This window comes from Trachemys scripta, chromosome 14 (genome assembly GCF_013100865.1).
Source record: "Trachemys scripta elegans isolate TJP31775 chromosome 14, CAS_Tse_1.0, whole genome shotgun sequence".
Lineage (NCBI taxonomy): Eukaryota > Metazoa > Chordata > Testudines > Emydidae > Trachemys > Trachemys scripta.
Genome location: NC_048311.1, coordinates 11,861,816 through 11,880,335, shown reverse-complemented (window position 1 = coordinate 11,880,335; position 18,520 = coordinate 11,861,816). Strand labels below are relative to the sequence as shown.

General features: G+C 43.7%; 1 protein-coding gene across 6 annotated transcripts in view; it reads left to right on the top strand.

The window, feature by feature from the left end:
- Positions 1–18,520, top strand: part of MYH10 (myosin heavy chain 10) — a 154,808-nt gene that overhangs the window by 56,278 nt on the left and 80,010 nt on the right. For all 6 annotated transcript variants that reach the window (XM_034790037.1, XM_034790036.1, XM_034790035.1 and 3 more), the window contains one exon: positions 9,921–10,023. In XM_034790037.1, the coding sequence (XP_034645928.1) occupies positions 9,921–10,023 (103 nt within the window). The remainder of the gene's footprint in view (positions 1–9,920; positions 10,024–18,520) is intronic.

Sequence of the window (18,520 nt, the reverse complement as noted above, 5' to 3'; positions counted from 1 at the left end):
CCCCCCCACACACACACAGCCTTCTCTCAAACTGGTTCTATCTCAGGCCCTTCCAGGCAGGAGCAGGTGTCCACCCTGCTACAGGCACCCAAAGCTTAACAGACTGGATCCCTGCCTATCCAACCAGAAGCAAAAAGTCTAATATTTCCCAGCCTACAAAGTAATATCTAAGAAGCTGGAGAAGGATTGGGTTTCCCAGGGTAGGAGATGGTACATTCCAAATGCAGGGCTACCCTTCACCCTCTCATTGAAAAATGAGATAGGGCCAGTAGTGTTCAAATGACCTATTGTTTTACAAAACAGAAAAACTCACTCTATGAGGAGGACAGCTTTAGGACAATGTCCCCCAAAGCAAGAATAAACCCTTTGCCCTGCTTTTGATGACTGGAAGCTCCCAGAAAGGGCTTGCTTTCTAGCAGGAGCAGACAACCCAGCAGCTGTTACTGAAGTTCAGTGGGAGCCTCTCCAGTGTAGCACTACACAAAATCAATATAGCTTACATTAAATGGATTAAAAACTGGCTAACTAGTAAATTTCAAAAAAGTAACTGTAGATGGAATCTTCATTCAATGAGGATATTCTTGGTGCAGTCCCACAGGTTCTTCGTTTATTGCTATTCAGTATCTTTATCAACGATCTGGAAGAAAATATAAAATCTTTACTACCAAACTTGCAGATGACACAACTGGTTGCAGTATTAATAATGAATGGGGCAGATTGGTTCTAAAGGCTGACTTGAATTGCTTGTTGAAATGGGCTCATTTAAACAAGGTGTATCTTAATAAATACAGGGTCATGCATCTGGGGACAATGAATGTAGGTGACACTTCCAAGATGTACTGGATCTTGGAATTGCAGTCATACTGAACAGGATTTAGGGATCATAGCAGATAACCATTTGAACATGTGCTTCCAGTGCAATGCTGGAGTTAAGGAGATCAATATGATCCTCTGTATAAGCAACAGAGGGTCCTGTGGCACCTTTGAGACTAACAGAAGTATTGGGAGCATAAGCTTTCGTGGGTAAGAACCTCACTTCTTCAGATGCAAGTAATGGAAATCTCCAGAGGCAGGTATATATCAGTGTGGAGATAACGAGGTTAGTTCAATCAGGGAGGGTGAGGTGCTCTGCTAGCAGTTGAGGTGTGAACACCAAGGGAGGAGAAACTGTTTCTGTAGTTGGATAGCCATCCACAGTCTTTGTTTAATCCTGATCTGATGGTGTCAAATTTGCAAATGATACAAAGTAGAAGTAGTGAGGTGGTATGGTCTCTGTATATGGCTCTGGTAATTTAATTACTGGAATACTGTCTAGTTCTGGTCCACATATCAGAAATGTCAAAATTAGAAAGTGTGTTTAGGACAGAGCTACAAGAATGACTTGAGGTTTGGAAACATCTCTTTATATGAGACTTTAGAAGCTCCATCTCTAACTTATCTGAGAGAAGGTTAAGGGGTGACTTGATAATCTAAAAGTACCTACTTGGAGAGGCGATCTCTAATAACACTTGAATCATAACCAGATCTGGTAGTTGGAATCTGAAGCTAGACAAGATCAATCTGGAAATAAGGTACAGGTTTTTACAGTAATGTTCATTAACCGTTGGAAGAACTTACCTGTGTTTCTGAAGTTCCCTCTATTGCCTGTGGCAGCAAGACAAACTGGCAAGTGTCTGACCTGGTAGTTCTTACCTCCAACTAAATCTCTCAATGCCTCAAAAATTTTCAGAACTTCTCTGCTCTGCTGATGTAATGCCTGTCTGAACTGAATATTGGCTGCCAGACACCCCTCGCGCCCCCCCCCCCCCCCCGGACTCCTCAAAATGGTGGATTTGAAACCTACGGGTTTCAGGTCCTTCCGATCCGGTGATGGACAAATCCCCCAAAAGATGGACAAGATGGACTAATTCCTCTCTTGTTTAGAACAGTCTCATATAATGAATTGATGTTTGTCTATATTTCTCTTTGGGTATGCACAAACAGTGCAGCTAAAGCTTCCTCCTCTTGGGGCAATCTATTAAATTCTCTTCAGTTCTTAAGGAGACTAACACCTGTCACCCAACAACAGAAAACCCAACTTTGTCCAGTGCTCAATCTAGCAGACAAGTGACCCCCAAAGACCAGACTGCAACAGAGAAGACTGCAAAAGAAAGACCTGGCTCCAGCACATATGCCCCTGGTGCCAAAGCAGACCACATGGCTTCAGACATTGGCACCAAAAAGGACATAGTCCCAGATTCTGGTAGTAGAGGTGTTTAAGGGGTGCCACTCCAAACAGAGGGCTGAGACTCCAAATGGAACTCCGTATTGTGTCACAGAGTTTTGATCATGAAAAGCCTCTGGATGCAAATCCACCAAGCCCCGCATGATGCCAAAGGCTGGTGAAGAAGGGCAGCCTACAGCACAGAGTAATATTTCTCTGGCACCAGTCCCAGAGCTGTGGTTGCACCTCTCTACATTGAGATCTGTAGCAGACAGTGTACCTCTAAGTGAACCGGGACAGTCACTGGCACCGTCACTGGCACAGAGGTATTTATCTGTACTGAGAGTGCACTGCCCAGAGAGGAAGTCAGTCTCTCCATTGCATGTGTTCTCCCAATCCTCAAACAGGAAACTCTATTCTTTATGGTGCCACAGAAGGACTGAAAATTCACCCCGACAGGAATGCTATTGGACTGGCCAATATCAAGCTATTGAACCATATCCCTACCTTATGCTGCTGTGGCCCTTATGGGAGTCCGATATATCAATCGGTTAAGATTCAATCTCTATGCTCAAGAGAGGTCAATTTACCCATCATCTTCTCTGACCAGACCACCTACTGCAGATAGGAAGAACCAGATCTGGGGGCTAAGCAACACCAGTGACCTGCCTTGCCACCAAAAGACCTCTCATCATCACCTCACGAAGTGGTGTCTTTGGCACCGAATGACCCAAGAGCCCCTTATAAGATTCTAGAGAGAGAGAGAGAAACATCCAATCAGAGAAATCTCAAGAGTTGTTTGATACTTTGAGAACTGCCAGTGGCTTTTCCCAACGTGGACAAACTTCAGCCTTCCCCTTGCCTGAAAAATGATCCTTAAAGCTAGTGTGCTGCCAAGGAAAAGACCATTGAAGATTGATTTGATTATGAAGTTCTATCCAGCCTCTCTCTCCTTCTGTTGCCTCCCTATTTAAAATCTAAGGTTTTGGGTGCTATTTGGATACATGATTTCATCATTGGTGTAGGTAGGATAGGATGATTCAGTGGACAAGATTTGTAATGGCAGCTATGGAGTTCTTCTAATTCTACCTTCCATTGCATACTGGACACGGTTTTGCCTGCAGGTAGGTAGGTCATTCTTGGGAGGGTAAATGATTCAGAAGGGACCTGGGGATCTCTAGTGCTGGTTGGAATTTTTAGTTCAGTTCCCTTGGATTGTTAGATAACTGACAACTCTCGGGAGCAAGCTTTATTTATCTTGTATATCCATTTATAGCATCCCCCAGTTGGTTAGAAATGCCAGTGATTAATGGAGGACCATAGTGGTGTTAGGCTCTGGGTTTGTCTCATTTAGGAAAACCAGTACCTGTTTTCTGGCAATGGTGCCAACACACTGTTGCTACCAACACTAAGTACTAATCAGAAATGGTAGGCAATATGTCTTGAGTCCTGTCTTCGGTAGCTACCAGTGTTACAAAAACACTGCCCCAACATCAACATCACTGTTGCTGAGAAATGGAAGTAATTATACTAATGTAATAGCACCCTAAAATGTAAATAGACACTGAAATGGGAAATGTGGGCCTCAGATGAGGACTGTAGAAGCTTTTCCTCTTGCAAGGAAATGCCAAATGCTTGAGTTTGAGGAAGGTGACAAAACTTCTTGTACTCTTGCTGCTGCCCATTATGGTTAAATGGGTGAGTGTGCCAATCTGTCCCAGACTGGTGACTTAGAAATGAAGAAATTCCTGATATGGGATACTAGGGTTCTGTGAGAAATGCTCAAGCCTCTCCTACGCTTGCTGTTTTTAGCTCTAGGATTCTATTTCTGTTAAAATATGAAAGCATAAGTTGCACTTTTTTGCTGGCATTCTAAATTTGAGAACCTTACCACAAGCTTATGATATTCCGTTGAAAATGGTGAGTAGGCTTGATAAATGGTCATTTTTACAGATGCATGAAGCCATACAAGGGTATATAATCTGAATTGGCTTCAGATGGGAGTGGTGGGATGGAGAAGAAACTGAGTTTGCTTCTAAAATGACGACAGCAGCAAATACCAAGCCTTTCAGTATACAACCTCTGGCTGGGTTCCAGCTTCCTAACATTCCCCTGACAACTGGTGTGAAAAGATGTGAACCATCTACAAGAAGATGAAACTGAGAACTATAAATAGTAAAAAACCAACTCTTGGATTTTCTGAACCAGTCCAGAAACTCGGGTGTACCTCTCCGTTTCCAGCAGATGTAGGAAGGTAGTTATGATGATCCTTTTATCTACAGGCCTTGCTTTCTGAATTCTCCAATTGTTTCTAGTAGGTGAAGGATCCACCCAGTTATTTCTCTGATAGGAGCTAGCAAGGAAACTTATTCTGCACAACCACCACTAAAGAAGCACCTGTGATTGCAGTCGTTTCTGCAGCTACTTTACCAGTACCAGCAGACTTTCGGTACATGTTTCCATGTGCTTTTGGTGCCTAATATATAGGGATCCCATCATCTCTGAGGTAAGGTGCTTCCTGTCCTCCGTGTTTGAGTGAAGTTAGTCTCTAAGGTCCCACAAGTACTCCTGTTCTTTTTGTGGATACAGACTAACATGGCTGCTACTCTGAAACCTGCCAGAGTGAAGTGGTATTCCTATGTTTTCTGGGGAAACCTTGTGACTGAGAAGAAACCTGCAAAAGAGCAGGTAGCAAGCAGCACTGGTCATCCTTACTCTTGCAGTGGGTCTAGCTGCTAGAAGAGCCTCTTGCTTCCAGGCGAACTTGTTCTTGTCCCAATTTTGGTGATTCTGAGAAACAGCAGCACCGTTTTGTCAGAAACTTTACAAAATTTGGTCTGAGGCAGACCTCTAGCATGCGGAACTTCAGCCTGAATAGTTACTTTGACAAAGTTAAAAGCAATTGAAATAGCTTGTAGCGGGAAGCATTGGGCAACCTTAACATGGCTGTGACACAACCCCCCCTCCCAGCCCCCCAAAAACACCCCTCATTCAGCTGCCTATCTAACTAAATGGTGCTTTATTACTTTGCAGCAGAGAAACTGGTGAGTGGGGTGTGGGAGGGAGGGAGGGAAGTCCTCCACTAAGGCTGTTTTGGGGTATGTGTCAGTTCTAGAGTTCATTGCTGTCTGACCTAAATCTTAATGCAGCACCGTAGCACACATGTGGTCAAGCAGTGAGAGTCAGCAAGGTCCCCCCTGCACCAGCATGACATTAATGCAGTGGTGTGCAAACGTTTCTAGTTGTGCCTCCACCCCCACTTACCATTAATGGAATCTGGTTGTGCGCCCCTCCCCCCCATTACTGCACAGCCAAGGCTTCCTTAGCCATAGAGCTTGAGCTGGAGGCAGAGCTGAGCTGGGGGTGGAGAGGAAATGAGGCAAGGCTGGGCTGGAGTGGGGCTGGTGCTGGAGTGGAACTGGGTTGTGGGAGGAGCAAGGCTTGGGGCAGAGCAGGGCTGGAAGTATGGCAGGTGGGGAGGGAGTGCTACTTTTCCAGCCCCTCTCCGCTCCCAATGGGGGGATGCACCCTGCAATTTGGGGACCACTGCATTAATGAATAGGTGGGACAGCTATAAGGCCACATCCCTAGGAATGGGAATTCATTGGGTGATTGGATGAGATGCATATTTGAGAGCATGATAAAACTTTAAATTCTCTCAGGTCCATGGTTTTTGGTGGGACACCAAACTTCCCTTAGAAATCTAATGTAGAATTAGCTGCATCTGGAGAAGCAAAGGTTATTGCCCTGAAGTGTAAAATGAAACTTCTGCAATCTCTTTATCTTGCTATATGCATGCGAGTCATGAATGTTAAGGAAACAGGATATTTAAGAGGCTTTCTGCCTTCAAATGGAAATGCTACAGGCAATTGCTGTGAGTTAGTTACACCTTGCATGTGACTGAGGAGGAGGAGATCACCTGAACTTACAGCATAACCAGAGTGATACCTAATATCAAGACAATCAGATGAAGAAAACTTCAGTTTGTGGGACCCACATGGATTTGATGAGCGGAGGAAGATGCCGGAGCAAGATTTGCAGGGATTGGTGGGTTCAACAATTTGGCTGACAGGACAGGATGCAGTATGGCGCACTTCTCAAGGCAGTGTGAAAACCACAACACATGGAGGAAGATTGCTGGCCAGCGATTCCTGTGTGTTTACTGTTCAGTGAGATGTGACTATGTGGTGCTTTGCACTGAGAGAATTGCATAATTCACTTAATTTACCCCCCCCTTTTTTTTTTAAAAAGAGAGTTTTTAAATTAAATATGAATCTGCCATAGAGTCTGAAGTATTGGCAAAATTAAGGCAGCATAGTCTAGTGTATATGGCACCAGACTGGGAGTCAGAAGATCTGGGTTCTATCCTTAATTGTCATCTGCTGTGTTGCCTTGGGCAAGTAACTACTTACCTTATCTGTCTTGCCCTCTTAGATTGTAAGCCCTTCAGGGAAGGGACTACCTCTTACTACATGTATGTACAGTACCTAGTGTAATGAGATCAGGATTTCGGTTGGGGACTCTTGGGTGCTGCTGTAACACACAATGCAGAATTTAAGTCAAGCCAGTTGCAGATTAGAGACTTTTTATAGCATAAGGGGGGGAAATGTATTCTTCTTCACAGTAATGTCTTGTCTTTGTATTGTGCCCCAGCAAAGTAAAATTGTCTGCATTTAAAATCTGTTTGGTTAGGTTTGCCTTCAAAGATCAGACTAGGGAGCTTGAGGCTTGATAGGCAGAGAAATCAAGCACTGGAGTGCTATGTAACATTTCTTAGCTTTCACTCTCTGAATCCTAGCTGGAGTGGAACAAATAACCTCTGATCATGACAAACTGTTCTGAATGTGAGCTGATGGGGGTAAAGGAGCTAGTCTGAAGTGCTTCAGTATAAATTGTTCAGGCAGCCTCAGCAACAACTTCAAAACAGGAGGAATGTGTTCTGACAGTTCTGTCTCTAGAAGGATAGAGCCACTCTCTTGAAGGAGCTGAATTCTAGATGTTCTATGCATTTGTCAATAAATAAATCTGTTTGACCAGTGGCCCAGCCATGTAACATAGATTTTTAAAATGACAGTAGTGGAACAGAGACATCCACTTCTCAGTTGGAGGATTTCACTGTCTATTATAGTAACAAAGATACATTGTCAGATTTGTCAAAGTAGGCACATTGCCGAGCAATCACTTGGAGCCGATAATCAGAATTGTTGTTTGTTTGCATCTGCTTTCATAAAACTGTGGGAGAGAGTGGGTCCCACTTCTAATTCAATGAGTGGAACTGAGATTTTAAGGCCAAGGGGTGAAATCCTGGCCCTATTGAACTCAATGGCAAGGCTCTCATTGTTAACTTCACTAGGCCCAGGATTTTCCATAAGGGTTTTTAATAAACACTTCTGTGGTAACCTAATGATTGGGGTGTATTTAAAACCAGGTATTTTTTAAAAGGCTGATCTCTGACTTCATTATATATTGTCCTTCCACTTCACAAATATTGTATATTAGCATTTCTAAAAGTTTACCTTGTTTGGGCAATTTATAATTCATGCATTTGCACTCTTGGGGGAAAAAAAGCTGAAGTATGCAGATGTTCTTATTCCTATAAATGAAAAGGATTTCATCACCTAAATCTTCTAATTCTTCTTCTAGTAGAGTATATGACAGCAGAACTGCCTAACAGTTCATATCCAGCAGGAAATACTCAGCATATTTGTAAGGCATAAGGCAAGAAGAATTAGATAAGATACTAGCTGAGTTGTATGGAGACATTCTATAAAAGCATAATTTCAGACTTGCATTTTAGCCAAAGGAATACATCATAAACTCCAAGCTTTTGGCCTCATGTGCTTTATGAGATGTACATGCTTTTATAAGAACTTGTGGATTGTATTTGTAAAGAGACCGTGTGTAGTCTCCTTTAGAACTGGACCTATGGAATATAATTGTACTCCCTCCACTCCCCAGAAATCTGTTCACTAGATCACTGGAGTAGATTCTTTAAAATTTAGCTAAACTTTTTTTAACTACTTTTTAATCTTTTCTGCCAATTTAACTTCCATTCAGAGATTAGAAATATTAAATGTACCCTTCATTGAATTTAAAGAAAACCCCAAAACTTAGTCTCTCTTCTGAGGTAACAAATAATTTAATATTGATTCAGAATATAAAAGTTCGGTTCAGTATACAAAGCAAACTACTAAATCTAGTGTATATATAGTGCAATGGAGGGAAGTGTTGCCTTGGAAACTTCAACTGCAAAAGTTGTTAATCCACACTGCACACACATACGTTTTCAGTTAAACTATTTGTAACAGAAATGGCAACGGACTAAACTGACATCCTAGTAGGCTTGAAATGGTTCCACAGTTAACTATGTCAAGATTTATTTCTAAAATGAATATTTAACAATGGGAGAAAATTGCACTTTTCCAGTGCAATTCCAAGTAATTGAACCTTCTTAATTTCAAATGCTTCATAAACACAAACAGCAATCTCTTCCTACTTAGCTATGATTTGGTAGCCGAGTTAAGTTTGTAGTGAGTGTTATTAAAAGATGCATCGATAAATTTATAATGTAGCATTGTCTGAAAACTAAATTACTGCTATGAAAAAACCTTGTCAGTCCTGTTTCATGTGAAGATAATATAGATTTAATAAATACCTCCCTTGGAAAATCAGTTTACAACTTTGTGTCCTAAAGACATATCTTGAAATAAGTCAGACATATCCAAACACATCTTACTTCAAACCTAGCTGAGCATTCATTAAAATAATGCATGTTGTACCTGTTTACAGCAATAAAATTAAAAGTGTAATAGATGTGTACTCCTTGCAATCCTAGATATGCTTCAGCCTAGCCAAGAATCTGATTATGGTACGATATGTTAAGATGTATTTTACTGCTAATGCTCCTAGGGCCTGACTTTCAAAAGTACTGAGCACTTGCAGTCCTATTGACTTCACTGGGATTTGTGGGAGCTCAGTGTTTCTGAAAATCTGGCACTTAGAGCATGAAGTGCCATTATGGCATTATGTTTATATATTCGTTATTCTAAGAGATTCAATCCATAGCCTTGGTCAAGTCAACCTCTCTGCTTCAGTTTCTTATCCTTTAAGGAAGAGATAAGAATGCTTGTTTCACACAAGAATTGAAGATTAGGGTTTGTTGTTAGTTGGTGGTGGTAAAGAACTATGATAAAAAGTATGCTTAATACATAATAAGCATACTTGACATTGTACCAATAATTAAATGATGTGCTAGGGAGACATTTTGGATAACGGCAGTGTTTAAACTGACAAACTCCTGATTTGTTTCCTTAAACATTACAGTCAAGGTGGGTCAGGTAATATCTCTTATTGGACCAATTTCTGCTGATGAGAGACAAGCTTTCGAGCCACACAGACTCATCTTCAAGTTTGGGAAAGGAAAATGCATTTTGTTGTGAAGCTGTGAGTTCTTTTCCAAGGCCTGAAGAAGAGCTCTGTGTGGCTTGAAAACTTTTACCTCACCCACCTTGTCTCTCTAATATCCTGGGATAGACACATCTACAGCTACACTGCATACATCCTTAAACATTAGCACTTTTTCTTTCAGACAGTTAAGAAAATACCATTGTACGGTCCAAGCCTGAGACTGAAATGCAATTAGGTAGTTACCATAAAAGACTGACTATGCTTGTTAAAACTGAATTTTGGGAGAAAAATGTGTGAATGTGTCTTGCAGAGGTGAATCTGGTGCTGGGAAGACCGAAAACACCAAGAAAGTTATTCAGTACCTTGCTCATGTTGCTTCCTCCCATAAAGGAAGAAAGGACCATAATATTCCAGTAAGTATTTTTCAATTGTCTTTCTCTTTTCCAGAACCAGACTTTATTGTATCTAAATACCCTAAAGTGCTGTCACTGCTAAAAGGATTAAAAACTAATATTTAGGATCTAAAATAAATATCAGTTGATATGGCTGTTAGCTAAGATATCATTAAGGTGTTCTAGCAACAGAAATGAATAATTTGGAAAATTAAAGTGTGATTGTTTAATTCATAGCATTAAAAACAAATATTAACTGTTAAACTCTGACAGGATATGTGGAAAATTACAATATGTAATAAACACCGTGCTTTTGCAATGGTGAGAGCTAGAAGCCCACTGTTAGGGAAAGGTAATAAAACAACCGAGCCCTTTGCTATGATCGTTATCTTTCTGTTTTTATATGACATGGTATTGGAAAAACTTAACTCACTGCCTTATAACTTGGACTCTTTCAGTAAACTGGACTTCAGCAAAATCTGACATGCACATTGGTGGATTAAGGGTTTTATGCAGTGCAGAATCAAAAGTATATAAATGGGTTTCAGATCATCAGTTGTACGCTCAGTGACTCCATTATTCAGTTTCGCTCTAGGTTACTGGTTCACTATCAAAAGTATTGCTGTTTGCATGCTTTATATTTTGCAATGGTACCACAAGTTGTATGGTGCTTAAGACCTAAAGCAGTCTCTGTCTTGAACCATTTACAGTAGCAACCCCTATGGTTTAGTTGACATATTTCCCATTATAAGTTGTCTGGTGGATCCCATGCCTGCCCCTTGACTTGAACCCTGAGCACATGGAGGCTCAAAATCACAGGGAAGCAGGAGCTAGAACAAGATTTATACATGAGTTAGCAACGCTGAAGAGAACTGGTAGCAGCAGGACAGGGTTAAGAAGGAGAAACTGGAGGAGAGTGGGAGGGACAGGAGAGCAGAGGGGAGGCTGCTCTGTGTTCAGATGGACTCTTGGGGGAGTTTTTAACAAGTCCTGTGTGCAGGGAAACCTAAATTACGAACTCAACATCAGCAAATATTCTATTAACTTTGTGCATAGGGTAATTATGCAATGTGTTGTGCGCTTATGGTTTGAGCATGAGTTTGTAATAAGGCTTTTGTGTACACAGGTGCCGGCTTCCTCTGGGCCCTGGGGGTGCTCAACCCAACCCCCCTCCCCGGTGCCCCAGGCCCTGCCTCTTCTCACTCCTGCTCTGTCGCAGACACTCCCCCTGCCCCTTCTCTCAAGCCTCCACCCCATAGAATCATAGAATATCAGGGTTGGAAGGGACCTCAGGAGGTCATCTAATCCAACCCCCTGCTCAAAGCAGGACCAATTCCCAACTAAATCATCCCAGCCAGGGATTTGTCAAGCCTGACCATAAAAACCTCTAAGGAAGGAGATTCCACCACCTCCCTAGATAACCCATTCCAGTGCTTCACCACCCTCCTAGTGAAAAAGTTTTTCCTAATATCCAACCTAAACCTCCCCCTCTGCAACTTAAGACCATTACTCCTTGTTCAGTCATCTGCTACCACTGAGAACATTCTAGATCCATCCTCTTTGGAACCCCCTTTCAGGTAGTTGAAAGCAGCTATCAAATCCCCCCCCATTCTTCTCTTCTGTAGACTAAACAATCCCAGTTCCCTCAGCCTTTCCTCATAAGTCATGTGCTCCAGCCCCCTAATCATTTTTGTTGCCCTCCGCTGGACTCCTTCCAACTTTTCCACGTCCTTCTTGTAGTGTGGGGCCCAAAACTGGACACAGTACTCCAAATGAGGCCTCACCAGAGTTGAATAGAGGGGAACGATCACGTCCCTCGATCTGCTGGCAATGCCCCTACTTATACAGTCCAAAATGCCGTTAGCCTTCTTGGTGACAAGGGCACACTGTTGACTCATATCCAGCTTCTCATCCACTATAACCCCTAGGTCCTTTTCTGCAGAACTGCTTCCTAGCCATTCGGTCCCTAGTTTGTAACAGTGAATGGGATTCTTCCGTCCTAAGTGCAGGACTCTGCACTTGTCTTTGTTGAACCTCATCAGGTTTCTTTTGGCCCAATCCTCTAATTTGTCTAGGTCCCTCTGTATCCTATCCCTACCCTCCAGCGTATCTACCACTCCTCCCAGTTTAGTGTCATGTGCAAACTTGCTGAGAGTGCAGTCCACGCCATCCTCCAGATCATTAATGAAGATTTTGAACAAAACCGGCCTCAGGACTGTCCCTTGGGGCACTTCGCTTGAAACCGGCTGCCAACTAGACATGGAGCCATTGATCACTGCTCGTTGAGCCCAACGATCTAGCCAGCTTTCTATCCACCTTGTAGTCCATTCATCCAGCCCATACTTCCTTAACTTGCTGGCAAGAATACTGTGGGAGATCGAATCAAAAGCTTTGCTAAAGTCAAGGAATAACACATCCACTGCTTTCCCCTTATCCACAGACCTAGTTATCTCATCATAGAAGGCAATTAAGTTAGTCAGGCATGACTTGCCCTTGGTGAATCCATGCTGACTGTTCCTGATCACTTTCCTCTCATCTAAGTGGTTCAGAACTGATTCCTTGAGGACCTTTTCCATGATTTTTCCAGGGACTGAGGTGAGGCTGACTGGCCTGTAGTTCCCTGGATCCTCCTCCTTCCCTCTTTTAAAGATGGGCACTACATTAGCCTTTTTCCAGTCATTCGGAACCTCCCCCAATTGCCATGAGTTTTCAAAGATAATGGCCAATTGCTCTGCAATCACATCCGCCAATTCCTTTAGCACCCTCGGATGCAGCGCATCCGGCCCCAGGGGCTTGTGCTCGTCTAGTTTTTCTAAATAGTCCTGAACCACTTCTTTCTCCACAGAGGGCTGCTTGCCCCCTCGCCATACTGTGCTGCCCAGTGCAGCAGTCTGGGAACTGACCTTGTTCGTGAAGACAGAGGCAAAAAAAGCATTGAGTACATTAGCTTTTTCCACATCCTCTGTCACTAGGTTGCCTCCCTCATTCAGTAAGGGGCCCACACTTTCCTTGACTTTCTTCTTGTTGCTAACATACCTGAAGAAACCCTTCTTGTTACTCTTAACATCTCTTGCTAACTGCAACTCCAAGTATGATTTGGCCTTCCTGATTTCACTCCTGCATGCCTGAGCAATATTTTTATACTCCTCCCTGGTCACTTGTCCAATCTTCCACTTCTTGTAGGCTTCTTTTTTGCATTTAAGATCAGTAAGGATTTCACTGTTAAGCCAAGCTGATTGCCTGCCATATTTACTATTCTTTCTACACATCGGGATGTTTTTTTCCTGCAACCTCAATAAGGATTCTTTAAAATACAGCCAGCTCTCCTGGACTCCTTTCCCCCTCATGTTATTCTCCCAGGGGATCTTGCCCATCAGTTCCCTGAGGTAGTCAAAGTCTGCTTTTCTGAAGTCCCAGGTCTGTTTTCTGCTGCTCTCCTTTCTTCCTTGTGTCAGGATCCTGAACTCAACCATCTCATGGTCACTGCCTCCCAGGTTCCCATCCACTTTTGCTTCCCCTACTAATTCTTCTCGGTTTGTGAGCAGCAGGTCTAGAAGAGCTCTGCCCCTAGTTGGTTCCTCCACCATTTGCACCAGGAAATTGTCCTCTATACTTTCCAAAAATTTCCTGGATTGTCTGTGCACCGCTGTATTGCTCTCCCAGCAGATATCAGGGTGATTAAAGTCTCCCATGAGAACCAGGGCCTGCGATTTAGTAACTTCTGCTAGTTGCCAGAAGAAAGCCTCATCCCCCTGGTCTGGTGGTCTATAGCAGAGTCCCACCATGACATCCCCCTTGTTGCTCCCACTTCTAAACTTAATCCAGAGACTCAGGTTTTTCTGCAGTTTCATACTGGAGCTGTGAGCAGTCATACTCCTCTCTTACATACAATGCAACTCCCCCACCTTTTCTGCCCTGCCTGTCCTTCCTGAACAGTTTATATCCATCCATGACAGTACTCAAGTCATGTGAGTTATCCCACCAAGTCTGTTATTCCAGTCATATCATAGTTCCTTGACTGTGCCAGGACTTCCAGTTCTCCCTGCTTGTTTCCCAGGCTTCTTGCATTTGTGTATAGGGACTTAAGATAACTCGCTTATTGTCCCGCTTTCTCAGCCTGAGACAGGAGTCCTCCCCTCTTGCACTCTTGTGCTCGTGCTTCCTCCTGGTATCCCATTTCCACACTTACCTCAGGGCTTTGGTCGCCTTCCCCCGGTGAACCTAGTTTAAAGCCCTCCTCACTAGGTTAGCCAGCCTGCTTGCGAAGATGCTTTTCCCTCTCTTCGTTTTGTGGAGCCCGTCTCTGCCAAGCACTCCTCCTCCTTGGAACACCATCCCATGGTTGAAGAATCCAAAGCCTTCTCTCTGACACCACCTGCGTAGCCATTCGTTGACTTCCACAATTCGACGGTCTCTACCCTGGCCTCTTCCCTGCACAGGGAGGATGGACGAGAACACCACTTGCGCCTCAAACTCCTTTATCCTTCTTCCCAGAGCCACGTAGTCTGCAGTGATCCACTCAAGGTCATTCTTGGCAGTATCATTGGTGCCCACGTGGAGAAGCAGGAAGGGGTAGCAATCCGAGGGCTTGATGAGTCTCAGCAGTCTCTCTGCCACATCGTGAATCCTAGCTCCTGGCAAGCAGCAGACCTCTCATTTTTTTCGGTTGGGGCAGCAGATAGATGACTCAGTCCCCCTGAGGAGGGAGTCCCTGACCACCACCCGCCTCCTCCTCTTGGGAGTGGTGGTTGTGGAACCCCCATCCCTAGGACAGGGCATCCCAGGCCTTCCAATTGGTGGAGTCTCCTTCTGCTCCCTTCCCTCAGATGTATCATCTAGTCCACTCTCTGCATTAGTACCGGTGGAGAGAACATGAAAACGGTTGCTCACCTGTATCTCCATTGCTGGTACATGGACGCTTCTCCTTCTTCTGGAAGTCGCATGCTGCCAAATGTCTTGACCGTCCCTCTGTCCCCTCTGCACAGCCTGCTCTGATTCTTCAGAATGTTGTGCTCATAGAAGCATATCCTGACGTCTGTCCACCCCCATCCTGCCTCTTCCCGCCCACTCCTTCCCCGCACCTCCTGCATACTGCAGAGCAGCTGATGGTGGTGGGCGGGAGGCACTGGGAGGGAGGAAGAGGAGTTGATCAACAGGACCCCGGTGGGACAGAAGGTACTGGGGGGGAGGAGAGGGGGTGGAGAGCTAGCTGCTGGTGGGTGCTAATTTTTTTTTCCATGGGTGCTCCACCCACAGAGTTGGTGCCTGTGTTTAATGTGCTACACAATCTCCCTGTGTTGTGTAGTGTTTTTGTCAGTTACAAGCAGAAGGAAGTTCCTTGTGGTATTTGAGTCTTGTCATGCCATGGAGGCATTAGGGCATGATTAAGAGGTATAATGTGACTTTTTGCTTTGGGAAAATGTCACAATTGCTCAAACTTAATTACTTCATTTAAAAGTTTTTGATTATGGACAATCCTGGCTCTGCCACTGACGTACAGTTTGTCTTTACACAAGTCACATCTCCATTTTCTGTTTTCCCCATATGTAAAATTGCTCACATCTCACAGGGATGCTGTGAAGATTGATTAGTTAATGTCTGTACAATGCTTTGAATGTATGAAGTGCTATGAAGATATTTAAGTACTGTGTGTGTGGGGAAACCTAATGCTGGTGTCAGGTTGGATTCCCAATCACTCAAAAATTAGTGGACACGTCTGTGAATTTTGATCTTAATCTCTTTTTGCCTGAATTCCCATGAGTAAAATGGGATAATACAACTTTTGTATCTCACCGGGGATAAATTCATTTAATAGTGTGTGTGTGGCACTTGGATATTGCAGTAATTGCCATAAAAGAGACGGTGGAGAAAGTAATTTTTTTCAGGTGTAAAACTTTGGATGGTGAATAGTAAAAGGGCATGGAGTTGCACACACTGAAGGATGAGGATCAAAAGAAATTTTAAACACCTACCTCTTTCACCAAGTACCGTACTGTCTGTTGTGAGCAGTGAATGAGGTGGGGTCCTGTGAAAAATGTAGGAAGATGCAATTTGTAATCCATGTCCTAATTCGTATAAAGGAGGGGAGCAGAATCCAGGTTGCATAAAGCAGACTTTTTTTGTAAAGAAAAATATTGGGATTGCGAAGTCCAGCATTCAAAGGGAATTTAACTGAAGTAAAAAAAAACTATGTATTAAAAATATTGGGAAAATACTTTGCTAGAGTCTGACTTTTACTGTACCTGGTAATCCACTCATATCTTTGATGCTTTATGGCTTGATTCTTGTTCTCTATTGGCTTATACTGAGCTGGAGGCAGAGTGTCAGGAGTAAAGCTGCATTACGCTAGACCGATGTAGGTAGGGTTACCATACGTCCAGATTTTCCTGGACATGTCTGGCTTTTTGGGCTCCAAATCCCCGTCCGGGGGGAAATCCCAAAAAGCAGGACATGTCCGGGAAAATCGGACATGCGGTGCCGGGTCGGGGGCCGGGCTGGGGGCTCGGGGGCCAGGCCCCGCCGGCCGCACCCGGGCTGGGGACCTGCGGTGCCGGGGGTGGGCCGCGCCTCCTCCCCCCACACTCCCCCTTACCTGCTTCAGGCTTCCCGCGACTCAAATGTTCGCGGGAAGCAGGGGAGGGGGCGGAGTTGGGGCGGGGGTGGGGCTGGGGGCGGGGCCGGGGCCCCGTGGAGTGTCCTCCTTTCGGAGGCACTAAATATGGTAACCCTAGATGTAGGAAGAGATGAAACTGATGAACTCCCTTCCCTTATCTGTATATTTTGCCTGTGTGCTCACACTGCATTAAAAGAACATTAAGATTGCAAAGTCTAGCACTCCATGGTTTAGGATATGCCAGAATAAGGCTGCCTGTGCAACCATAATTTGCCTGCCTTGTGTGTATGAGTCATGGCAGGGGTCAGCAACCTTTCAGAAGTGGTGTGCTGAGTCTTCATTTATTCACTCTAATTTAAGGTTTTGCGTGCAAGTAATACATTTTAACATTTTTAGAAGTCTATAACTTTCTATAATATATAACTAAACTATTGTTGTATGTAAAGTAAATAAGGTTTTTAAAATGTTTAAGACGCTTCATTTAAAATTAAATTAAAATGCAGAGTCCCCTGGACTGGTGGCCAGGACCCGGGCAGTGTGAGTGCCACTGAAAATCAGCTCACGTGCCGCCTTCGGCACGTGTGCCATAGGTTGCCTGCCCCTGCGTTATGGTGTGGTTTTTAGTTACATGACTGCATATGATCTTTCCACAGGACCCCTGCCTCATTCCGTGCACAGGATGGACCGATAGTGAGGGGAATCACGGTTATGTAGTGAAGGAAGCTGTTTGTAAGACTTTTTTCTCATTTGAGGAATTTGGGAGTGTAGTGAATGCATCAGGGGATTTTAGGAAGAGAGAGGACAGTCTCATGGTTAAGGTAGTTCATTTCTGAGTTAGAAAATGGTATTCTAGCCCTGCCCCTACCACTGAATTCCTATCTGATGCTAGTCAAGTCACATAAACCAAACACTTCATAGGTGGTCATTAATTGTGGTGTTCATTTTCCAGATGCCCAGCTTGAGACCTTGAGCACTCAAGCGGTAAACTGAAGTCAGTGGGAGCTGGGCTTTAAATATATAATGTGCTATATAATGCTAAGTACTCTGGGGAGGGGGGGGGGGAAATCAGGTCCTAAGTGTCTCAAATTAGGCATCCAAAACCTGTGACACTTCGTACCTTAATCTGGGTGCCTCAGCTCCCTTTCTGTAAAATGGGGGTAATACCCCCTCACTTCAGAGGTGTTGTGAAGATAAATTAGTTCACTTGTGTGATTTGCATTGTAAAAAAGTGTCACGGAAGTTAATTCTGTAGTCAGAGCAGGGTTTGAATAGTGTGCAGTAAATAAGGCATGGGGATACACGAACAACAAGGATAAAAACAAAATATTAAATAGCTGTTTATTCAGTGAGAGCTGTCCATACTATGCACTGAATGAGGCAGCGTGGGTTCTGTGGAAAAATTAGTTTGTGATGATGTAATTTAAAGACCGTATCAAATGCATATGCACAAGGGAGCTGAATTAAAGTTGCACAGTCAACTTAACTCTGGCATTTCCTAGAGATTAATTACATAGGATTTTAAGAAACAAATTCCATCATGTGTTGTCATTGAAATCCATATGGTTCATCACCAGGTTGGAACCTTTTAGATCCATTACACATACTCCCTTTGCTCAAAGAGCAGGGGTAACTGAGAATACCAGTAAGAAGAACAGGCGTACTTGTGGCACCTTAGAGACTAACAAATTTATTTGAGCATAAGCTTTCGTGGGCTACAGCCTACTTCATCTGATGAAGTAGGCTGTAGCCCACGAAAGCTTATGCTCTAATAAATTTTAGTCTCTAAGGTGCCACAAGTACTCCTGTTCTTCTTACTGGTATTCTCAGTTACCCCTGCTCTTTGAGCAAAGGGAGTATGTGTAATGGATCTAAAAGGTTCCAACCTGGTGATGAACCATATGGATT